Source organism: Pempheris klunzingeri, chromosome 6, assembly GCF_042242105.1.
Source record: "Pempheris klunzingeri isolate RE-2024b chromosome 6, fPemKlu1.hap1, whole genome shotgun sequence".
Taxonomy (NCBI): domain Eukaryota; kingdom Metazoa; phylum Chordata; class Actinopteri; order Acropomatiformes; family Pempheridae; genus Pempheris; species Pempheris klunzingeri.
In genome coordinates, this window is record NC_092017.1 from 7,472,299 (window position 1) to 7,497,240 (window position 24,942).

A 24,942-nucleotide genomic window follows, 5' to 3' on the forward strand; every position below is an offset into this window, starting at 1 on the left:
TACACTTCTACGTTTAAAATGTTTCTTGTGTTCTGTGTTTTAAACATCTGTCCACTGCAGCTGATGGAGAGTATTTATGTTGACAACCAAGGTCAATTGTAAATGTGGTGGTGGCAAGTTGTAGGAAAGCTGATAATCTAAAAATAAGAGAACTAGAACAGAGCTTTTAACCCCAAGATACTTTTATTCTGTTTATGAATTGAACATTTCCAATAGATCTCCTCATGCAAGAATTTTGAACAAGCAAATAAATCCTGCTGCAGATGACTAAAGACGAAATACACAGCAGGCTTCTCAGAGTCTGGTTTATTCTCAATGACCTTTCAGCCCCTCGGCATGTTGGTCGTATTCAAATCCCTCTAAACGAACACTGGTCCATTTCTTTGCCCACAACATTGGAGTGTATTAAGAAAAATAAAAGCACAAATCTTGTCTTGGTGACTATCAGCATCTGGTGTCACAAAGAGCCAGAATGGTTGAGACTAGAACGTAACACCATGTAGAAGTTCCTGTGTCTGTACACACTTCACTGCTGTCTCAGTGAGCATCACAAGCTAACACAGAGGGAGTCACAAAGTCCTCCGTGTGCAGTGGGACTTCTGACCCGTAACCGCTGGCAACGGGACAGCTTCCATCAAAGGAGAGGCGGCCATCAATTCACTGTGGTTTCCTTTTCCACCTCGTCCTCTCCAATAAATGACAAAGCTTGTTTAAGGTGAGTAAAACTCCACTTTGATGCTACTGTCAGTCAGTCTACACTACTGGATCATCTAGACACAGCAGGGGGAGAAGAAAACTTGTGTAAATCAGTATAGTTTTAGTGACAAGAAGCATGGTTTAACTACAGAAAACACAAATACCTGATATTTACGCTTCTCTAGTTTAATTTTTCAAACCACAAAAAGAGGAACCAGAATGTACATTTTTCAGACACTTCAAATCTATCATCACCCCTTTAACTTTTCCTTTTCTAAAAGATTATTTCCATTTAATATAGATGGAAATGGAAATAACAGGAGCAAAATTACAGTTTCATCCAGAAACATTTTTAAGTGACACAAAATACAGCAACCGGTATTCCCAGGATAAAGTGCAATTAAAAAGGAGACGTGACGTTTTAGGAGAGCGTTGCTTGGCAGGATCACTCTCCTGAGCGACAGCAGGCCCTGAAGCCACACTGCAGGTTCTGGCAGCCGCTGGCCGTGTCTGCATGAGGACCTGCAGAGAGACACCACGCAGTGGTCATCTACTGAACTGTGTGCCATAGAACAAGTGAAAGAGCTTAAATGCACCCTTACGTAAGCAAGCTACACAAATGATTGTATTCTAAATAGAGTGAAGTAAATACTGAGGCATTGTTCTGGCTACTGTAATGCCTACTTACCTTCCACCTCAGTAGCATCTGTTACTTACACTGGGACACATGCTATGCAGGTGAGGTTAGTTTGTTACAGTTGCCACACATCACAACAGATCTGCTCATGAAATCTTTCACACCTTACTAGATCATGTGCAATTATGTGTTTCAGAGGAGAAGGAGCCACAACGGTTTCCCTTGTGAGTGTTACCGTTGATGTTGTCGCAGTAATAGAAGTGCTCATCATTGAGTGAAGGACAGGCTGACACCAGCTCCTGCAGTCCCACCTCAGTGATGAGCAGGCAGCCAGACAGGTTGAGATGCTCCAAGACAGGAAGTCCTCCACGCTGCGACAGAGCCCTGAAACACACACAGTCCTACATCATTACAGCCGCTTCCAGTCTTACCTTGATAAAGGGAACACTGTTAATGTACTCCTTTCACCATTTTCAGCATTACAGGTAATAACTAATAACATAAGATGAGCGCTTACGCAACCCACACGTTATTACACCATCTTCTGTTTTCTATTAGCACCGAAAATAGCCACACTTGCCACTTAATGTTCGTACTGAAAGTGCATCAATGCTGACAAAATGTTCTGAGGATACCAGTGTTTCCCCTAGGTGTACAGCTTTGGGGGGGCGGGTAGCACTCTTTTCTCCAATACAGAATTTCTCCAGTACAGAATACTTGGACCCGGAGCAGGAGAGCTACTCCGGCTGCTACTTGCAGGAGAGCGAGTGTTGCCCTGGGAGCGTTTAAAAAAAACGCAGATATTTTTGTTTGACGCAACATATTTTCCGACGCGCGCTCTCTGTCCGCTGGGGGGAGTGTGCTCACCTGTGTGTGCGTGCGCATCGGGGTGGAACTCTGCTGTGCACGATACAGAGAGCAGAGGAGAATTGTAAACAGGCAGGGCGCCCCCCTAATATAATGGTAGGGGAAACACTGGATGCCAACCTCTCTAATAAATCCATGTAAACACAGGTTTGTGTGTTAAATCATCCTATTTCAAGTAGAAAGGTAGTGAATTAAAAAAAAAAACACAGCAATACAAGAACTTTACCTCAAGCCCAAATCTGTTACTTGATAACATCCAGAGAGACTGAGAAATCTCAGTGGGCGTCTTGTTTGTGTCCGGTCAGTCCTGTTTGCACGCTGCAGACACTGCAGGCCCCCAAGCGAGGAGCACTTAGTCCGAAACTCTGCAGTGCTGCTTTTGGTGGTGCCTGACTCGCACCGCGGCCCGCTAAAAGTCCTGAGGGCCGTGTCGCTACTGCAGCATGTGGAGTGACCACAAAACGTTTCCCCAGACATGGCGTACTGCTGATGCAAATAGGAGGCGTTTGAGCCAGTCCTGTGCCCGCGCCTCCTGCTCCTCCTGCAACAGCACGAGCCTCCCACAAACTGCGTCTCTACAAAGCTCTCCGCTTCAGGAAGAGACATCCCACCGCGACGACTCCACTCTGCAGCATCTTCAATATCGGCGAGGTCTGAGGGGTCCAGGACCCACACTTGCGTGGGGGTGCGAGCAGCGCCCCAACGGCCGGCTCCCTGCTTGAAAATGATGGCCTGCCGCTTCCGCCCCAGTGGATGCAGGTCTCTCTCTTCCATGAGCTTGATGGGTATTGGGGAGCTTTTAAGGAGCTTGGTTCGCCGGTCTGAACGTTTGTCAAAGCAGGTGGAAGAGGTGAGGTCGCCCAGCCCAACAGACAGTTTCTTCAGGGTGTGATCACTAATCTTCTCACACCCAGACAAATCCAGGTGCTCCAGAGAGAGGCACGCTCCGAGAGATGACCAGCTGAAGGAGGGAGGATATACAGTGATGAGTACTGAGATCTCCTTGTATAAAAGAAGAACTGACCAGCGGAAATGACTTTGATATTTTAGTAAGTATTTTAAGTACTTTTAATATATAACAAATATATATTTTAATATTTACCTGTCAAATGCAAAATCTGTGATATCTGTCTGGGTCAGGTCCAGGTGAGTAATATTGGGGCAGAGACTGAGGATCTGCCGCACCTGAAAAGAGGAAAAAAAAAAATCGAGCACAGTTCAGACTTCATTATCAGGTATGGTCTCGATTCCAGTGTCAAAATAAAGATTTTGTGCAACATACCATTTTACTAGAGACTGTAGAACTGTACGCCAGAACAATGGACTTGACTGATGGACCCACAGCAGGCAGGAGGTTCTGGATGATCCCATTCAGAAGCCTTTTCTCTCGCTGAGCAGTGGTGATTGCCAGGGAGCCCTGTGTGTGGCTCGACTCATCTGAAAAGACAAAGAACAAGATGGAGGACATAATTTACTCAGTTTAAATAGGAAGCGAACGTTAATCATCACCTTCAAAGAATGGACCTCTATGCACAGCTTATGGTGCCCAGCAGGCTGTTTGCTACCTTCATGCCAGGGTGCAGCTTGACGTCTAGAGGGAGCACTTTCCTGACTTCAGGAAAACTCTTAAACAGTGAATAAAGGTGACTGCTTTCACCACAACATCTCCACAATATCTCAGGCAAACACATTCAGATTTTTAACGAGCTATACTTTTGCTACCCAACCATATCAACAAGATAACCAATGAGAAACTATTGTGCCACTTGTTTTAACTTGCCTATCATTAGCAAATAGTTAGGATTTTGTGACACAAACTGAGCAGCTTTAACAAATACTCGATTGTCTTAAACTGCAGAGCATTAAAACAGTGGTCATTGTCTTACAAAGGGCATACAATGACAGTTTATTAGCTCGCTCAAAGCAAGTAGAAAGGTTTGGATCTGGCAATGGTACAGTCAGTAACTGAGGTATGCATTTCACTGAAGACAAATCCTCACCAGATTCATCCACATCAGCATCCTCATCCCACTCCTGATAGGCCCGACCCTCATTCTGCCGACTCCTCACCCACTCATCATCTGGCTCCTGGTCCAGATCCCCAGGGGGGCCACTGTAATAATCACCTGCAATTAAGACACACAAACATTCATCACAAGTGCTGACCACTGGATACTTGCAAAAAAGACAAACTACTTTATTACATTGTTTTAAGCTGAGTAAACAATAGTTTGTTCCTTAAGGTAAATACCAGCTAACAGCCCCCTACCTCTGGCCCAGTGTACAGGGTACAGGTGCCTCCACAGAGAGCCGGTCTTGGCCAGCTCTGACCACGAGCTGCACACTTGACTGCAGCGACACAGATCTTCAGGGCCCAAATAGTAGAACAGCCTCAGCATGATTTCTGTGGGAAGCTGGGAGATGTGGGCGGAAGAATTCCTGTTCTTTTCCAGTTCTAAGGAAGAGGACAAAACAGCTTCGTTTGTATCTGACTCATATACCAAAATTAGGAAAAGCCCCCTTTAAAAGTGCTTGACATAAAATCCAAATCTAAAATAGGTGGAGTTCAAGAGAGAATAGTTAAACGGGCCTTTTTGTTTGCGTTAGTGATACAAACTTTTCTGTGCACCTACATTAGAAAGTGTCTAGACTTGTGGCTTTCATTTTAGGGAGCCTGCTGTACACAGAGATACCGGGACAACTATTCATTCTTGAACCAGCTGTGTGTGCTGAATACTTGAACTCAACTAGACACAGCAGTGGTGATCAACACTGAGGTTAGGGCTCCACTCAATGCTCACATTGCAGTAACCTCACTTCAGATATGAGAAACATGCAGCATTTCTTCAAATTACTTATGACCTCTAGCTGGTTCACATAAAAATAGATCTATCATTTAGGAATGTACGCACTAACCATAATCTGTCTTCTCGTGATCGGCATATTTAAAGGCTTTTTGCAGCTCTTCTGCCTGGCTCCACAAACTGAAGCCCTTCAGCACCTCAGCGGCACAGTCCCATTGCTGTTGGCTGCAGTGTTGTGCTATCACCTGTTTCTTGATGTCCTTGAGCTCCTCATAGGTGAAGTACTGCATAAGCATAGGCTGAAACACCTGCAACGAATCTCCTTAGTTTTTAAACAGCTTACAACAGTGCAATTCTATGGCGTTTGAACACATTTTTCCATCTGTCAATCTTTTATGTTTCTGCCTTTGTTGTTTATGAACACAATTTAGTCTTACCAAGTGTTGGGGACTCAATTAATCAAAAGATGTTTATATTAAGAATAAAAAGAAGGAGATTTGAACATCGTATACCTCCTCTTCTTCCTTCATGTGGGGCAGAAAGTCTTGTGTGAAAGCTTCCAGTCTTTCCTTCAGCTGCTGCGCATAGTTAAGCTGCTCATATTCACTCTAAAAACATAAAGCAATTGTTAATTATAATCATAAATCATGGACTCCCTTAAAAAAACATGGCTTCACAATCGCAACTACAACACCTAACAGTTCAGTTTTTTCACAATTGAATGACAAAATATACAGCCACAGTTTTTTTTCAGTAGTTAGACCATTAGAAACGATTATGGTGTACTAGTTCAGACTTAGTATTCCACACGGTCTATTTGACAGCTCAGGAAAACCCAAAACAAGGTCCACCAATTGTAAAAAAAAAAAATAAATAACAATCTCAGCACAGGGTTATTCATCTCAGGAGAAACATCTTTCCTCTAGGACAGAGTACCAGATCTCAATCAACACAAAGTGACTGGTGTAGCGGGGAAGTTAAGATTTACACAATTGCATCATTCTGGAGAGCCCATTTTTTGGTTTGCCTGTAGCTTTCCAGGGAACAATAACTATTCTCTGTTAAGCAGATCATAAACACAACCCTGCCTATATTACACAATTCAGCCCACTTCTTTCTGTATCTGGCCCTTTTCTTAATCAATAAGATCTCAAGTCATAACACCGTAGAACAGTGACAAAAACCTGGTTTATGAAAATGCTAGAATTCCTCAAAGAGTTTTAATATAAATAACTGTTACATTATCAAATTACACTTGAAACAGACAGAATAATTAGCTGTCTTTACAATTAAAATGTGTAAAAGCAATTCTGATGTTGTTGTTAGCACTGCAGCCTTCTTGCTGCTGACCTCTGCAAACCTAATGTATATTTCCCAATAAGTAAAGCCTTGTCTGTTGTGCCTTTTCAATTGAATCTTAAAAAAAAAAAGGTGCAAAAACTGCAATTTTAGGCCAGTACTCTTTAAAACATCAATGCATATTTACCTTAACGCTGTGCAACCCTTTCTCGAAGAGGGACAACATCTCTGACAGTTTGTTGTCAGAGTGCACATTGTACACAGTGCAGCAGCGCTGCTGCAGCAGGCCGATAATGTACTCATTCTCAATTTGTTCATGCATCTTGAACTCCTTAAAGGTGGCACACAGAGACTGGAGAAAGGAGCGGAAATCATTGTTGTTGGAGAAGTTGGTTTTTGACAGCTGTGGAAAAAGCAAAACAAAAACTCATTTATTATAAAGTTTTACAACGTTTTTGGTAGTAATGAAATCCAGGTAATCATCAATATTTCTACTGGCACCATTAGATCACAATAATTGGAAACTTCTATGGGTAAGACAACACAACAGCAGTGATAACGTCACGGCAGAGAACGCAAACTCGGCTAACACTGCAGTTCACGGTAAACTCTATAGCTTATATTATCAACAACCGCTAAAGTGCCTGAGCTGAAACGAAATCTTGATGTACAGCCTGGAAATTTCAACTGTTTTACATCATTCGTGGGGACATTAGGAACTGCGTTGTTGCATAACAAGCTATCCTGCAAGGTAGTTAAGCTAACGCTAGCTAACTCAGCTAGCCAGCCATAGCGATGTAGAGGGTGGGATATTCAAAGTTTAATACGAGTAACCGAAGTTGCTGGCCAAGTAAACACCTCTATGTAACTCTATGTTCATAAGTCAAACCACGGAGCAACCAAACGACCCCAAATACAGTCGTGAGAAAGCCCTCAAGCAGCTCATCTGCTTCGGCTGAGTCAATCCAGAGTGGTGTGGACACATGCTAGCTAGCCTGCTAGCTGACGTTCCGTTGGCCACTCGCTCTCATATATTCCGCTGTAAAACTCGAAATTAACGACCGACATTTATCTATACGCACCTTCTCGCAGTATAGGCCCACCAGTTGCTTCATTCGCCAGTGTGGGCCAGTAAAAACATCCACCTCGTCCGGAAAAGGAGCCATCTTCACACAGTGGACCTCAGTGCGTCATCTGCACAGTCGGTGATACAATCAAACAGGGAGGCGTGAGCGAGCGGGTCATGTGACCAGTAATGTGGACAAACACTGAGGGCCGGAGCACTGATCTGGGACCAGTGTTTGAATAACAGGCTGTTTACAGTTCACGGTAATCTGACGGGACATGCGCTCCCAGATCAGGAAAGCACGTGTTAGAAAGCTTTAGAAAGTACACAATATATAAATTCAAAAATATGCCAGTTTACATACTGTCATATTATCTGTATTACACAAGGTGCATCTTTCTTTGTACCTTTACTTTATATGAGCTAGAAGTGAAATTTTTGGTAATTAACTTCATTTAATTAATTTTATTCTTACTCTGGCAATTTCTTTCTTAGATACTCATATTTTACGTTTGATTTCTTGTCTAATATTTGCAGTTGAAATTATTGTTTCGTGATTTAAATTTCAAGAGAAGTTTAACACTGAAGATCCTACTTGCTTATTATTAGTCTGACAGTCTGACATCATAGTAAGGAAGAGTTCTGTGTTTAGGCCAATAAAAACCAATGCCTTGGCGGAGGAAAGTGTGGACCGCTCTAATGCCAACTAAATAACAAACAAAATGTATTTAATGGCCGAAAACACGATGTAAATGCCCCCCCGGTCTGCACACTTCGACGGCTGGCTTGTGGTTGCTATGGAAAATGTCCACAGCAACAGCCCCGTTGGGGGCGGAGCTTCGGACCGTCTGTCACGGTGAAAGATGACGGACAGCAGTATTGACCAATTGTTGATCCATAAATATGAAGCAGCCAATTAAAATGCAGCAAAAGGACAAGCTGTAGTTAGTTAGAGAGCGCGAGGGTGACAGCATCACCAGAGCCTCTGTGAGACAGCAGCGAAAAGACTAATGGTGAGCCAAGTATTATCGCCAAATACCGTAGCATTGACACGCCGGTACCTAGTCAGCTGTGATAATTTTATTACTCAGTGTCGCGTTCACTCACAGGGTGTATATTTTATGAAGCGTGGTCTTGGTCTTCCATCTTCGTGTTGCTACCATGCAATGGTAACGTTAGCTATCTTGCTACCAGCTGTATTGTGTGTTGTTTGAGCATCATAGCCAAGATATCCTTCTCTGTCTGACAGCACTCATGGGTGGAGCCAGCATCACTGTATATTTGCAGGACGACACTCAATCATGGTTATTGAATTTACCAGCTTCTGCCTTTTACCAATCTGCTGTGTATCCCTCTGCAGACCCAGCATGAGGAGCCACTCATCCCACTAACATGGACAAGTACGAAAAGGTGAAGAAAATTGGGGAAGGTTCATTTGGAAAGGCCGTCCTTGTAAAATCCAAAGAGGATGGGCACCAATATGTCATCAAGGAGATTGGCATATCAGGGGTAAGCATAAATATTACACAAGCTTCACATTTCAGTTAATGTGAGCTCCTTTTTTTTTATCACTTTGCTCCTGCACATCATCTGTTCCTTATGTTGGCAGATGTCCAGTAAAGAGAGGCAGGAGTCCCGAAAAGAAGTTGCCGTTCTTGCCAACATGAGTCATCCCAACATTGTCCAGTATAAGGAGTCTTTTGAAGGTATTCACACATTCCAAAGATCTTTTATTGAAACAACTGCAGAGTTAACCTCATGCACTTATCCTGTTGTGCACAATACAATCTTAATATTATGACTTTTCTGAATTCTTTATAAAATTCATTTCAGAGGGCGGCTGTCTGTATATTGTGATGGACTACTGTGAAGGTGGAGATCTCTTCAAGAAGATCAACTCTCAGAAAGGAGTACTGTTCTCAGAAGAGCAAGTAAGCAACTAACTCAGTGGGATAATCATTCATGTTTAGGACACAGCTGTTGACAGAGTGAAACACTGTACAACATGTGGGTTGAATTTATCATATTAACTTGTTAAATGTTTTTTTTCTTGGGTTGTTCAGCTATCAGAATTACCAACGATGTGGGAAGAAAGTTGATACTGTGTAATGTGGTTTTACCATCTGCTCTCTTGTCTAGATCTTGGATTGGTTTGTGCAGATTTGCCTGGCGCTGAAGCACGTGCATGACCGAAAAATCCTCCACAGAGACATCAAATCACAGGTACTGCTTCACGCAACACAAGATCTGGTCCCTCAGTAATAATAAGTTGGTTATTTCTCACATATTGACTTATTTGTGTAGTTTTTTTGTCATTTTACGACGTTTTTTGATCATGTCTGCATAGAACATATTTCTGACAAAAGATGGGACTGTGCAGCTCGGAGACTTTGGAATTGCGAGGGTGCTGAACAGGTATGTAAATTGTCATCTGCATATCTCTGTAAATCTAAAATTTGGGAAGATTTTGGTAAAGCATAATACAATTTGTACTCCATTCTCCTCTCATTTTCAGCACTGTAGAACTGGCCAGAACTTGCATAGGGACACCATATTACCTATCACCAGAGATCTGTGAAAATAAACCGTACAACAACAAAAGGTACAGACCCGATGTTTTGGAATAAGAAGATTTTGGTGTTTGTCACGTGCAAATTAATAATTAATAATAATCCAGGAGGGCAAGTTCTGTTTCACTTAAGTGTGAGTCATGCAGGATTAGGTAGTGACTTCTGAGTGCTGTAAAGGTATCATGTCTCCTCTTTATTGAGCGAACCTGCTTGTCTACAGGACGCTAGTATTGATTTCCTCTTTAACTATTTTAAGTATGCATGTAATCTAATCCACCTCATTACAACCAGTGAAGTAAATGTAGCAGTATTCCAATGTTCAATGTGGAATTGCCTCCGCAGCAAAGTCCCTTTTGTCTCCAGCTAATAATAAAGAAAGGAAAAGCATTGCAAGTGACTGTTGATAGCTTAGTGAATGATTGTAAAGCTACCCCAGAACTTATCCCTGCCTGTCCATTTGTATGCTCTCTCCTCTGACTTTCCCTACTTTCCCTCCCTCTGCAGTGATATTTGGGCCCTAGGGTGTGTCCTATATGAAATGTGCACTCTTAAGCATGCAGTAAGTATTCTGTGTGTGAGCTGTTTACAGATTAATGTAGGTTTAAAGTACCGTATGCAGCATTGCAATGCTTTCTCACATACTGATTTTGATCTCTTTCCTGTAGCTACTGTCTGTATAATGGTTGACAAACTCATTTAAAAAAAAATTGCAGTTTTTCATAATCAAATCTGTATCTCTCTTTTAGTTTCAACCACTCCCTTAATAACTCCTTCCATACTCCATCTTTGCTCATGATCAAGTATGATCAGTAATTTCTCCACAGTGGTTACAGTCTTGTTCTACATGCATTTCTCCTCAGTTTGAGGCTGGCAACATGAAGAACCTAGTTCTGAAGATCATCCGTGGCTCATACCCTCCTGTATCTGTTCACTACTCCCAAGAACTGCGCTCTCTCTTGGCACAGCTGTTTAAACGCAACCCTCGAGAGAGGCCCTCAGTCAGCAGTATACTGGAAAAACCATTCCTTACCTGTCGGATAGAGAAGTTCCTCACACCACAGGTGGGGCACATAGTTAGATGTCTTTCATACAGACTGAATTTACATAAACCAAACAGTGTTCAGTTAAACATTTATTCTCTACTAATTCCAGATCATTGCTCAGGAATTCCGCCATTCTTTTCTTCACAAGCAGCCTAAAGTGGGTGCGGTGCAGGGGCCACCAGGTAAGCATATAGGCTTTTTCCACATTAGGGGAGTTAGGTGCACTGAGCCATGTCAGCAATAGCAGGAAAGGTTCAGTTTGCATCAGCAGAAACTTAACACAGCTCCATTATGGCTCAAAGTAAACAGTAAAATAAGGCTGATATCTGAATGAGAATGAGAGCCTTTTGGAAATGCATACAAACTAATATCCAAACACACTCATCCTGCTATGATATCACACAATTAACACAGGAACACAGAAATAGAACTTAGAAACAGTTTATTTTTATTTCTACCACCCTACGACAGTGGTTATTTACATTTGCTCATAATATAATGCTTTGTTAGTGCAAAGCTGGCAAGAGGTTTGAAACATCAAGTGCATTTCAGCCACAGTGTGAATAACATTACTGAATTGCACTTTCATAATGAAATGTTCTTTTCCTTATTTTACTGTGGAAACCAGCGAGTAGACCCATCAGTGCATTGTCTTTGTTGTTGAACAAAGACTTGGATAAATGTTTTATATTATTTAATTGTGTGCCTAGCCAAACGTTCTGCCCCTGGCTCCATACCACTTGCCCCAGCCCAGAAGATTACAAAACCAGCCAGCAAATACGGAGTGCCTTTAACTGCGAGGAAGGTGTCAGACGCAGCCAAAAAGCCTGCAGAGAGGAAACCTGCTGTAAAGCATAAACCGGTTAGTAGATTGTTGATGTTGACGAGTAGTTTTTATGATTTTTTTGAGCTTCACTCATTACTTTTTTTGGCTCTGCGTGTAAAAAAAAAATATATGTATTTTTTATGTCGAGCTCCTAGTTTTGCATGTCAGAGGTCTCTCCCATCTGTCTATGTCTGTGTGTGTGTGTGTGTGTGAGTGAGTGTATGCTTTTACATCATAGTATGTTGGCAACCTCTGAACCCCAGTGTCATATGTTGCTCAGGCCCCTCTCCCAGCAGCCCCCCTGAGAAGAGTGAGTCAAGTGGAGGAAGAGAGGAAAAAACACGAGGTACAGCTGAGAGCCCCACATAACTTGAATTTGTTATTAGATTTGCCTCCTTTTTCTCTCCCCATTTACTTACACATGAAGGTCCCTTCTTACCAGCGTTTATTGTTTTCCTCCCTCTCATTACGCTTGATCCCTGTGTTCACCCATTTTCTGCTCCCAGTCCATTCTGAGTGTTGTGCCTGCTTTTAGCTCTGTTCTCTGGTAACTAACCTTTGCCTCCTCACCTGCCTGCCCAGCGACAGAGCAGTGCTGCTGCCTCAAAGCGGGTTCCTTTTAAGATGTCTTTCTTTGATTGAGATGCTTTTGCCTCATGCTGCAGGAGGGCATCCGAAAGAAAAAGATGGAACTGATTGAGAAAGAAAGGAAACAGAGAGAGCAGGTGGGTGCACTGTTAAGTCACTCTGTTAAGTTTGCGATTTTCAGTAGTTTCAGTCGATTCCTGGTCTTTGTCGCATTTAGATGTTCCTGTTGAAAGCAGAGCAAATGAAGAGATATGAAAAGGAAAAGGTGGGTATTTGTTTCTTGTTGCTATACATAGATATCAAGTCACAGCAATCAATGCACTGTATGTATACATCCAAAATAAAGAAAATAATGTTCCTGTGATCTGTAACAGATCAATCGTATAAACCAAGCCAGAGAACAAGGCTGGAAGCATGTCTTGAGTTCTAGTGGAGGTAGCAGCCCAGAGAGGAAGGTACTTGTTCCTTTTTTTATGATACCATGTGTTACTCATGCCATCTTGTACATTCAAAGCATTTCCACATTTTATGATTGTGTTACTTCATCCAAATCCTCCTTCTGACTCACAACCACCTTTTATCCTCTTAACACAGTGTTTTGTTGGTGGTGGAAAGAGGGCCGCCCCAAGCTCTGCCCAGGCTCCTCCTCCAGGCCCTGTCCTAAGTAAGAGCTCATATGAACACTACCACACTGCTCTGGACCAAATGGCTAAACCACAGCCTAAAGTTGTCAGCAGGGAGGGATCCGCACCCAGTTCGGGCAGTCCCGTTCGGTGAGTCAAGATGTCTCTGTATTTTAGGTGATTTTGGTGCATTAAATAAGTATTTTAATGACGTTGCCCCTGTGTGTAAGAAGTGTACCGGCTGCTGCTGGCCCAGTGCTGCCCAATGGCCCAGCGATACTCCTGAACCCTGATGCAATCAAGAGAGAACTACAGAGGCTGCAGCATGTCTCTAAACATGCCCATATTAGTAGGTCAGTCGAGCAACAAGTGACACTACACATTTGGATTGAAACTCTACATCCTTGCTGTTTTCACAGCAGTCCGTAGTATTAATAGTATTAATTACCCTATTGTGTTTTCAGGCAGCGGGGTCATATGGCTCCTGAACGAGCCTATCAGGTTCAGGAGTTTTTGCAGCGGAAGAGAGAAGCCATGCTCAACAAAGTTCGTGCTGAGGGTCAGCTGGTACGTAGTGTGACCTGCGCTGTAATTTTGAGGGAAACCCATTGAGTCCTGTTACTGAGATTCGCAGCCTGAATTATGACCTCACATACTGGGTGTGGTTTTCTTTGCACACAGATTAAAAGTGAAACTGATGTATTTATGATAAATATTATAAATTATAAAAGAAAGTTTGCTCATGTAAACACTGAATCAAATGGCTTCACACATTATGAAAGGGTTGCTACTACTGCCAGAGCTACCTGCTTAGTACTGAGCCAAAGTAATGGTGTGGCAGGTTAAGAAAGTTGACCTGAAAGACTCTCATATGGTTTGCTAACAAATAAATCCATCAGATACTTCATATTAAGTGATAGTAAACTGTATTTCTAGAGATAAAAAGTTATTCAATGCAACTTTAAAACGATGTACTTCAACATTGAATTCATTGATTCTCGACCACTGGGGGGCAGCAGAACTTTAGAAGAAGCTGGTGACAAACACCCCTGGCATGTAATCCACATATAAAGTTGTTGTGGCTAATGTGTGTGTGGAAACAGTTGGTCAAGATGATGTCCAGCAGACAAAGGATAACAATATCACCACACTGAAGTTGTGTTTCTGGCCACCTGATGACTGTAAGACCAGTATTTGCTGGCCTGGAGAAACATGGTGATGGTTGACTTTCTTCACCTGCTTGTTTATCTGTGTGCTGTAAGATGCTGAGCAAGGTAACTGCTCAAAACCAGCTGCCATATACAGCAGCAAAGGGAGTTGATGAGAGTGAATCAAACAGCAAATCTGTACTAAACTAAAATACTAGTACCGGAGTTGGGTGACAATTCTCTTTGGGGTCATTATTATGAAAGGCGCCTTTCATTTTAATTTTACATGTAGTCACTTGATTCAGTCCAATTTAACCTCCTGGGCCCAGCTCATGGCTGTTGTGGCAGTTCAATGTTAGGGGCTGTGTCCTTCTAAAATGTGGTTAAATTGAACGGTAAACAGGGTACTCGGCAAAACCTGACTGCAATCTATGGAAGCCGGGCTGGTTCGCTGCGGTGCAGGAGGCCCAAAGCCAACAAAGAGGAGGAGGTAGGAGCCTCACTCTCCACCTCACTCATGACACATCTGGCTTGGCTCGTCATCCTTCATATGTCTGCGCGAAATCCCTTTGACACATAATTCAACCCAGCAGCCCAAACCCATGTCCACTCCGTGCACAACGTGTGGTGTTCCACTGTCCACTGTGAGATCCTCTATTTATTTTGCCTCCCAATAATGGCTGCTGTTATTCACAACAATAAATACCATTGTTTTTTATTTGTTGTTTCTTTTTGTGCTTGTTGTCCCATTTCAAATAACCACCTCTGTTTTGACTTGTGTATTGCCTCTTTTTTGCTTTGAATGGAGCATGTATATGTATAGACACATGCGCGTCTTTTATTTTCTTAACTACAAAATGTGTATTTTTTTTATTCTGGCTGAATGGCAGATGTGTTAATGTACAGATGCCTACATCATACTGGTGTCTGAGTAAAACTCTGTTGAAAGTGCTGTCTTTGAATTTATTTGTTTATTTATTGTGTATAATTGTGACCACGGGTATCTATTCTGTACTGTACTGTCTTTGTGTGTCTGCAGGTGTGTATAGCATACAGTGTGTAACATTTTGTATTTGTTCTCAGGAGTACTTGTCAAGACTGAGGCAGATCCGCTTGCAGAACTTCAATGAGCGTCAGCAGATCAAAGCCCGGCTCAGAGGAGAGAAGGTACAGTCCTCCACTCTCTGAGAGCACCTTTAATGACTGTTTTCAGTTTTCTGACACATTTTGTCTCCTTGTTGTTGGTGTGTGTTTCAGTACGACAGTGATGGGTCTGACAGCCAGGAGTCCAGTGAGGAGGCAGAGCTCAGGAGAAAGAAGATCGAGGCTTTAAAAGTGAGTCTGTTTTGAGTGAAATATTATATTTTACGATATGCAGCAATTGGATGGTAACAAGGTAACCACTGACACAATAGATAATAAAATAACAGCAGAAGAGAAAGATGATGTCAGTCAGTCTAAGCCTTTCAGACTTCTTCAGCCTGTGACTTGTTCTCTTGGTTGTTTTAATGAGGCTTAGAAGTTCAGAGAAGTAACTAGATGCCCGACTAGCTCGGGTACAGTCCTCTAATCAATTCTGAAATTACCTGGCAACCAGTGAAGAGAAAATAAAACAGGGCTATTATTGTCACACCTTCTGCTGCTGCATTGTACTCTAACTCCAAGTGTGAATTTGGAGTGAGACAGGAATAAAAGCAACGAGCTGCCTTAATGACACAACATAAAAGCGTCTCAGTGAGACAGCGGAGATTTCATTAAGATAAAATGGACTGATAGACATGGCCTCATTGTTCTTGTATGTATATATATGTACCTTCCAGGCCCAAGCAAATGCCCGTGCTGCTGTTCTCAAAGAGCAACTAGAGAAGAAGAGGAAAGAAGCATATGAGAGAGAAAAGAAAGCCTGGGAGGACCATGTAAGCTATTTCATTCTTTTCCCCACCCTAATGTTTGTCAGTTGATACCATTACGTGGCCTTACTGGTGCATTAGTTTAGATATAGTCTAATCCCAGCTATTACGTATTGTGGTAGCTTACAGCCCGAGGGGTGAAGGTTGGCCTGGCATCAGAAAGCGTAGCGCCGCCGGCAGCAGCAGCAGCAGCAGCAGTAGTAGTAGCAGTATCATCTACCTCTGACAGCCCTCTTCCACAACCCAGTCCCTCTCAGCCTAACCCAGCTGCCAATGCTCCAGCCCTGCCTGCATCCAAACCCTCCACCCCAGCTATATCCATGACTGCTGCCCTGAAGAATGTCGGAGCTGTCAGTATACATTTACAAAGCCTATCTCACCCTACGTCATAGTATTGTTTCAGTTTGAATTCCTTAGCTGTATCAATTGCATTTTTGTGTTTGGCAGACTACTCCACTAAAAAAGAGCTTGTCTGAACCGGAGACTGCTACGGTCATCCAGGTGAGTGTCATCAATGATTCAATAAAATAACAGTGTGCTAAAATGGCAAAAATTATGGAGCTTCCCTCATTCAATATTTAGAAAGATGATACCACTGAATGCCTTTCATGTCACAGAGTGAGAAAAAGCAGATTCTGCGCAGACTTAACCAGAACCTAAAAGCCCAGAGCCCGATGGAGGAGGTGGAGGAGCCGCCTCCGCCCCCCGCAGAACCGAGCCCTGCTCTCCAACAGAGCCAGTCTGAGGCAGAGAAACGTCCCCCATCGAATGGAGAGCGGAAGAAGTGGGATTCTGCAGAACCACCTGTGCTTCCCATGGCTCAGCAAACCTTGGAGGAACCCTGTGACACAACAACCAGTAAGTCATGGCATCAGAGGACAAAACTCTCAAGTATTAACAGAGGTTACATTTACAAGGTTATATTATACTCTTATGTGTGCTTATACACTGACAAATTCTACATGCTGTTACATCTACAGTTTTTTTTTTTTTTATTTTTTTTTTTAGTGTTTGTTGATCTGGAATTGAAAGAGCAAGTTTCCAAAGTATCAAACTTGCCTTTTAACTTGCCATATAACAAGTAATAATAATAATACCACGTGGCAGTACCATATGTATACCAAATGTGCCTTTTCTGGATTTTCTTTTTACATATTAGTGCTTCTATTTAGAAACATTTTGCACAGTCTCTGTTCCCATCATTCTATCACTAGTCACATCAGTGTCTCCAGATGATAGACCAGCATCTGGTGGAGACAGGAAGAAGTGGGAGGCAGGGGTTCCACTTGTCCTGCCTGTAGCCCAGCAAACTCTAGAGCAGACCTGCATCACGACCATTGGTGAGTTACCCTCTCCCTGTGCGAAAAGCGTATGCAGATTCCCACAAACACACTGCACTGGGCACATTAAAAATGCAAGCATCCTGTCTCTCTCCCTCTATGTGTATGTGTGATGGCTCAGAGCAAACAGCGGGTGAAGTTATACAGATGGGTGGGCTGCAGGAAGGCGCTCCTAGGAAGGTGTGGGGAGTGAGTCCAGACTGTCAAGTGTTAAGAGTGCTACAGGAGGCAGAGCTTCAGCCTCTCACCCAGCAGCTGGAGAACGTCACCTTCTATGAGGAAGAGTTTTCAAGTCCTGGTCAGTCGTCAGACTTCATCTTCCAAATCTTTTCTTCTCTTCCATCTCCTCACCATCCAAATGAGGCCAGCAATACTCAGACGTACAAACTATGTTATCCATAAAGCACTATTCAACTGTTTAAACCTTAAAATACAATGATATGCAATGTGCAGTAATATCATGGTTTAAAAGCAATTATGCAATTTTGTGGACATTAAGAAGCCTTGTCATGTCATTTAATTTTTACTGTTAGTGTGTTGTTTGAGAGAATGCATGGATGATTACGATGGATTACTAGGAGGTTATGCACTTCCTGATGATGCAATATTTTCCCCAGATAAGCCTAACCAGACGGCAGCAGCTGAGAGAGTGAAGACACCTAAAGAAGTGTTGCCCTCTAAACTAGTGCCGTCTGCTGTGGGTCAGAGCCCAGAGGTTCAGAAGGACGGTGCACACACCGCGGAGGGCTCGCATCGGGAAATGTCTGTGACCGCTGCAGTAGAAAAAGTGACACCCAACCTTACCGAGGCTCAGGGTCAGTCTGACACTCAACCTGACATTGATCGGATATTTCAGCTCCCCAAGTATATTTTCAGTATATAATGCAATCCTATCCGCTTTGAATTCTTCCAGATCCAGCAGACGTGGAGTCATTGGTTTTGGAAGAGGCGCCTAAAACGTCCTCTCATCCCCCAGCTAGTGTGCAGAAGGCATGGGAACAGGAAGTCCAGCAGCCAATGTGACTACTCCTCTATATATTAAGAGAAGAAATTCACCCTTTTCTCACCAACATGAAAATTCAGTCCTTATTTGCTCACCCCATTAGTTAGAGTTAAAGCTTGATGTACCCATTGTATTAAATTTGATGAGACCATTGTGTTACAGCTCCAACAGAAACATAAAATGTGAACAATTTCTTTAGACATAATGTAGGTTGGTAAGTATATTTTTCTTGTAGGCCACCAGAGGGTATCGCAAGACCAGCAGGCACGAAGGGGGCTGAGAAGAGTGCAGAGAAGCCAACCGAATCTTCTGGTGAGATTAATGTTCAGTGAGCCAAAGCCTCTTTTTTTTCAGCTCAATTATTATCTTAATTAAATCCACCCTCCCGTCCCCCCACACCCACTCTCTCTCTCTCTCTCTCAGGTTCAGCACATGGCGAGGAGCCTCTGTTTATGAAGCTGTGTTCCCCGGCCCACCGGCGCACTGCTGCCCTTGCAATCCTCTCAGGCCAGTCCTCCATGGATGAATCATCCTCCTCTCTGGCCTCTCGCTCACGCTCTGTCTCACCTCTGCGCTCCAAACACCATGACGCCCTCCTCATTGGCCTCTCCACTGGCATGTTTGACGCCAACAATCCCCAGGTGATTACTGGCTGAGCTTGGATATAAAAACACATTTTAATTTACTTTTTTGTTTGTTTTTTTTTTGTTGGAAATGACAAAGCATTATGAGGAAAGATCTAATGTTTATTACCTCAAGTATCACATGACAATATGGGATCTATGACATTATTTGATGTGATCAGGTGACCGACTGATGGGTTGAGGAAATTCACACCTGTTCTTGTGGCTGGTGTGATGTGGAGGCATGTGTGGTATTTTTAGGTAGGGTTTCAGCCTTCTTTATTAATGAGGGAGTCTGGAATAGAGTGAGAGCCATTAATCACATAGTCTGAACCTGCAGCGGGTCTGATAGGGCAGAAAGAGCATCCATCAACCTATATCTTTCCTAACCTTCATCAGGGACATAGAGATCTGCAGAACCGAGCTCAACATTTATCACACAGAAAGACCTATATAGAATATGGATGCTGTGGGTGTAATCATTGTGCTTTTTTAGGTTTTGGTTAATCCTGGCTTTTTCTAAAGGTTGCTTAAGATGAAGAATTATTATTAGTTACATTTACTAAACGTCTTGTGTGTCACAGTTGCAGAGGCCATTCCACTGGCTGATATGAAATTTTATCAATTGGTAGTCACATCATTTTGTAAACACAGTTGCGATGGTATAATTGACTTTTTTTCTTACAGTTGATTTACTGTATTGTCAGTCAAGACTACATTTGAGATCTGGGCCACATGAAAATGTCATCCGTGTCGCTCTGTACTGTTAGATGCTGCGGACATGCTCCCTGCCAGACCTCAGTCGTCTCTTCAGCTCTCAGCAGGACTCCGCAGTGACTAGTGATGCTAATGTTGCCCCAGACGACAGCAACCTGGAAATAGAAGACCTGGATGAGGCAGCTAAAGATGACGACCAATCAGAGACTGAGGAGTAAGACGAAACACAAACGAGATCAAATGAAAACACATGCTTGGGCCTCACTGTATGATTTTGGCAAATCAGAAACTACTCCAACCCAAAGATGGCCGGTAGTTTTGATAGTGGCTGACATCAAGACGTATGGGTGCTGGAAATTCTTGAAAATGCTTGAATTTTGCATAAAGTGCCTGAAATAGCTTGAAATTCCAGTTGCATTGATATAATACATCATGTTCTGATTGAATAGTTGGAGAGAGCCTAATGACTTGAATATATAATTTACCACAGCTGTAAGGTACTGGAAAAGATTGAAAATGCACCTTTAAAAAATACAACTTTTTACTTTGAAAAAGGTGTACGGTCCACGGAGGCATGAGTTTCATTTCGCCAAGAAACTATAAATACAGCCAGTTGATAGAATTCTCTGTTCCCTAGTGCATATGAGGATGAAGACCTGCGGGACATCCGGGCCTCCATGGAGAGACTGCTCCAAGAGGAGGGCGACTTAATGAGGAGCCCTCCAGAGGTCGGAGCAGGAGACTTCAACGGAAACCCTCCAGAGGGAGAAGAGCAAGAGCTTTTCAACAGGATGGCAGCAGATATGGATCAGGACAACAAGATGGCTGTAGATGAGGATGATGATGACGACGATGATGATGAAGAGGAGGATGAGGAGGAAGAAGGCGAGGAGGATGAGGACGAGGAGGAGGATGAGGACGAGGAGTGCTCTCATGGGAGTCCTGGTGATGAGGAAGCGGGGGAGCTGCTTTCCAATGGTGTGGGAGAGGAGAACCACAGTAATAACAGCCAGCTCAATGAAGAGTGGCATTCAGGTACGAGGAATGTTGCCTCGAGTTTGTGAAAGAAAAACGTATGAAACTATTTTAACTCGGTTCATATAAACTGATTTTAGAGCAAACATTAATTTACCACTTTTGCTGACGTGGTTGTTAGTCATGCTACACGATGGTGTGGAGAAGGCTCACAAACTACTTCAGCCTGTCAAAACACTCATCTTGAATTAATATTTTATGTCAGATGATTCATGCCTTTAATAAGTGGCTGAGTAATAAATGGGTCTCTTTATTTTGCAAAATAAGCACGTTCAGTGTGGTGAAGAACCGAAGTCTAACAGTATAATGAGAACTGATAAATCGTGCTGCACCACAGATGGCAGTGGAGAGGATCAGGGCGTAGAGGCTGCGCACCATGACAGCATCTTCAGTCGTCTGGAAGAACTGCGCTTCAACTTGGAGCAGCAGATGGGCTTTGAGAAGTTCATTGAGGCCTACAATAAGATTAAGGTGTGAAATGTTTGGCATGTTTCTAAATGCTGACACTGTGAAGTGCATAAGAACTTAAGACTGTTTAAACAGCTGGTTTAATTGTTTTTTTGTTTCTTTTTTGGAATTTAAGGCTATGCATGAAGATGAAGATGAGAATATTGACTTGGGCTCCAGTTTGGTTTTAAGCATTTTGGGAACTGAGCATCAGCATCTGTATCCCAACATCCTTCATCTAGTGATGGCAGATGGTGCATACCAAGAAGGTTAGTGACAGTAGTTGACTCTTAGTAGATTGTAAGTGTTTTTATCTTTTCATTGTTTCCACTCTGATGGAAGCGTGGCACTTTTCATATTTTGACTCATACCGTAACCATTGATTTCTTTTTTGTCCTTTTTCCTGCCTCCTTTTATTCTATTATTCCCTATTTTCACTCTCTCTTTCCTCTTGGGTTTTTAGGTCACATGTGTAAATCACAGAGTGTTAATCTATAGAATCCTATCCTCTTTCCTCACATTGCTACCAAGTCATGAAGGGACTAAGATGGTGTGAAGCACATCCTTAACACTGTTTGTCTGCTTATTCTTGCCCTGTGCCATGTCAGCTGTCAGGCTGGGACCACAGATACAGAACGAGGTGTGGGGGGGGGGTTATTTCTTTCGAGCTTGACAGGTTTCCCTCAGGATTGGGAGCAGTCTTCAGATTCTCTCACTAAACATCACTGTTTGACAATTCTTTTGTTTTCTATTTTTACCGTCTTCAGTAGAGGAAACAGTGAATGCAGATGTCAAATATCTCCCCTGAGGACCTATCTAAAGATCTGTGAAAGGCGTATTTTGTGGTTCCCATGCATACAGCATTAACGCGGTGTATATTTTTGATATTCCAACAGACTATACTGCATTACTACAATACATGGATTTGTTCTGTCGGCTACAGTCGCAAACAAACCATCCATCACGTTCAAGCCTCAAGTTTGAGGAGACTTTGCTCTGGGTTTTAGGTCAATTCTGATGCCTGTTGTTCCCATTAAATGTCAGGTTGCATTTACATTTTGGGAGATAAGCATCAAAAAGTAAACAAGGTCAACAGATCAGATATGAATACCCTCTGCATTACAGAAAGAAGCACTGTCAGTGGTTCCACAAACCACAGCTAAAAATTGTTTCACTCAAATGTGGTTAAATTAAGTTAAAGGTTTGGCACGGTGGTGTTCACTACAACAACAGTGGAATTAACCCGCATGTGTGTTTCCAGCATTTTGGAGTCATCTGCTTCTTTTCTGTCATGTCTTATTAAGAGCCATGTTCCAACCAGTGACCTCTGCCTCTCTAATGAATTATCTGTCCCAACATGATTCTCTCTCTCTCTCTCCCCTCTCCTTTTAGATAATGATGAATAATGTTTGATGCAATGGAGCTGCTGGCAGCCATGACAATCTGCTAGCTATCTGATGTCTTCCGATGACGCTCATCATTGGCAGAAGGATCTATGCATGTGTTGCAGCCACACATCTAACAGTGTTTCAGGCACACTTGCATGATGAATAACTTGTACACTCGAGGCTGTATTTCATACTTTTGACTATCAGCTCCTGACACTATGTTCTCACCAGTGTTCATTCAAAAGTGCATTATCAAATACACGTTCCTATTAACCAAAGTTAATGTTTGTGAAATGTTTATGAAAGTGTGCAAATGAAACTCATATTGATTAATAACATAAACCCTGTTGTGTTTCGGTTTGTCATTGGTTTGGTTAGAATCAGCAGTGGCTTTTATTTTGGCGGGCAAGGATCTGGTCCTCTCAGGTGCTCTCTTTTTAACTGTCATGGTCGACCACAGCTTCAAAACACAAACCAGGTCTCCCTCAGAACTAATGTACCACGATTTGCTCAGAACCAGTTGAACCTCCTTTTCTTACAACTCTTTTCACCAAACAAGAAGTTAAATATTATCTAATACATTTTCAACATTTCTTACCGTTTCCGTTAACCCAAAGTAAAAGACTGCTGTGAGACTGTTGTATGTTGCCAAGGCACTGTAGCACGAGTGGTTCAGGTCAGATTGATGTTCCAGTGCGGATAGTTGTACTGATGATGTAAGCAATGGTACATATGTTAACAATAATTGTTATTTCATTATAAATTAAATATTGTAAATCTTTATATGAAATAAACACTTTTTTTAAGAACCTGGGGACTTTTATTTTATGATTCTTTCTACCTTACTAACATCCACTGCAAAGTACGGCTACATTTGGAGCGGGCCCATCAGCGCTTGCAAATTAGCTGTCTTGCATTATAAAATATGCTTTATTAAACGTCTGGGGTTGAAAATGTGGTTTTGAAGGTTTAAAAGGAAATCAGACTGCTTTTTACAGGTTATCAGACTGTGGTGCCACTGGTTAATGCACAAGACTATTTTCATCCACAGCCCTTCAACAGACCCTTCTGTCAGCGAGCAAGATTTATGTGTATTTGTGATCCCTGAGGAATAATATAACAGAGGATGTGTTTCCTCTTTGTTGGAGTTGGAATTGGAATTTCTACAGAAGTGACCGTGGCATCTTCCAATAAGATTAAACAATCGTATTTGGTAATGGAGCTTTGCAGCCTTTTGTGACTTCAATAATGTAGTAATTTAAGATTTTTTAATTGTTTCCACCCACTTGAACCTGGAAATCTTAATAATCACAACATTGAGACAGCGACAGTGGAGCTAATAGGGAGCAGAAGCCAGCCTGGATGTTAGAAAATGAGGAGAGGAACCTCCCGTTAGGTGTTACGCTCACAACAAAGAGCTCAGATGTTGTGTATGAGCTGTGATGGATGACACTGGCACATTTCAAGCACCAACCCTAGCGTGAACCTGCCATTATTGACTTTAAACTGTCAGCTGGAAGATACCTTTTGTCATCTGTGCTAAAATGATGGCACAATTAAATTCAAATGAAAACCGTAGCATGCATTTTCAAGATGAGGTTGCACATATTGAATATGCAAATTCAAGGCCTATTTCACTTTAGATTCCATTTTAAACATAGCAGGGATTGGATGTTGGATTACACTGTATGTAATATGCAAATGTAAATCTGTATGTTAAATATTCTTTTTAACTATAGAAAATGTGTAAGGAATGACACCTATTCAATGTGGATTTTAATGTGAATACATAAATGATTGGGTCCTGGCCCTCCATACTATCGTCTCTAACCTTATCTAGGCTGTTAGTCAAAGGCCAGAGAAGAGTAGCACTTGAAGCTGTTAAATGCCGTACACAACAGAGCAATTCATTCAAGATTTATGCTGCTTGGTAGCGTTGTGTGTCTTTGTTGTTCCATTTCAGATTTAGTTATTCTGTTTTATGCCCTGCTATGTGACTTGTATTATGCATGGGGGTGCTTTTATCTCAGTAATGATTTGCATTTTACTTGTTAAGAGGCATATACAGGAAAGAAGGCAACTGGCTGTTCAAATACCATGAGCACGAGAGCATGAGAAGTTCTGACAAAATGCTTATGGCTTTCTTTGAAGTGTTTAATGAGGAAAGGACATTTCTAGCTTCATTTTGGAGTCATGGTATAGCATCACTGTTGGTTCTGTTTATGTCTGTTTCATTAGAATATCAACTTTTTCACTTTTAAAATGATTTGCTGTTCTTGGGCCTGCAGGAGTTATACAGGACAGAATGACAG

At 42.3% G+C, this 24,942-nt stretch overlaps 2 protein-coding genes across 2 annotated transcripts; one reads left to right on the plus strand and one right to left on the minus strand.

The window, feature by feature from the left end:
- Nucleotides 1–866: 866 nt before the first annotated feature.
- Nucleotides 867–7,504, minus strand: fbxl5 (F-box and leucine-rich repeat protein 5). Its single transcript, XM_070831673.1, has 11 exons — nt 7,386–7,504; nt 6,491–6,706; nt 5,517–5,612; nt 5,117–5,312; nt 4,470–4,655; nt 4,201–4,326; nt 3,483–3,637; nt 3,303–3,385; nt 2,427–3,161; nt 1,569–1,717; nt 867–1,218 (listed from the first exon to the last, which is right to left on the minus strand). Exons 1-11 carry the CDS (start codon nt 7,467–7,469, stop codon nt 1,142–1,144), a joined length of 2,103 nt encoding a protein of 700 aa, XP_070687774.1. The 5' UTR covers nt 7,470–7,504; the 3' UTR covers nt 867–1,141.
- An 841-nt stretch (nt 7,505–8,345) lies between these two features.
- On the plus strand, nt 8,346–23,439 carry nek1 (NIMA-related kinase 1). Its single transcript, XM_070831672.1, has 35 exons — nt 8,346–8,382; nt 8,730–8,878; nt 8,979–9,075; nt 9,203–9,300; nt 9,509–9,592; nt 9,717–9,784; nt 9,885–9,971; nt 10,444–10,498; nt 10,800–11,000; nt 11,092–11,164; nt 11,693–11,844; nt 12,089–12,154; nt 12,474–12,533; nt 12,614–12,661; nt 12,771–12,851; nt 12,991–13,169; nt 13,253–13,372; nt 13,484–13,586; nt 15,251–15,334; nt 15,425–15,502; nt 15,988–16,083; nt 16,200–16,427; nt 16,525–16,578; nt 16,695–16,935; nt 17,292–17,417; nt 17,539–17,715; nt 18,035–18,232; nt 18,331–18,436; nt 18,656–18,732; nt 18,844–19,061; nt 19,814–19,974; nt 20,398–20,795; nt 21,133–21,266; nt 21,379–21,511; nt 22,635–23,439. Exons 2-35 carry the CDS (start codon nt 8,762–8,764, stop codon nt 22,646–22,648), a joined length of 4,212 nt encoding a protein of 1,403 aa, XP_070687773.1. The 5' UTR covers nt 8,346–8,382; nt 8,730–8,761; the 3' UTR covers nt 22,649–23,439.
- Nucleotides 23,440–24,942: the final 1,503 nt, after the last annotated feature.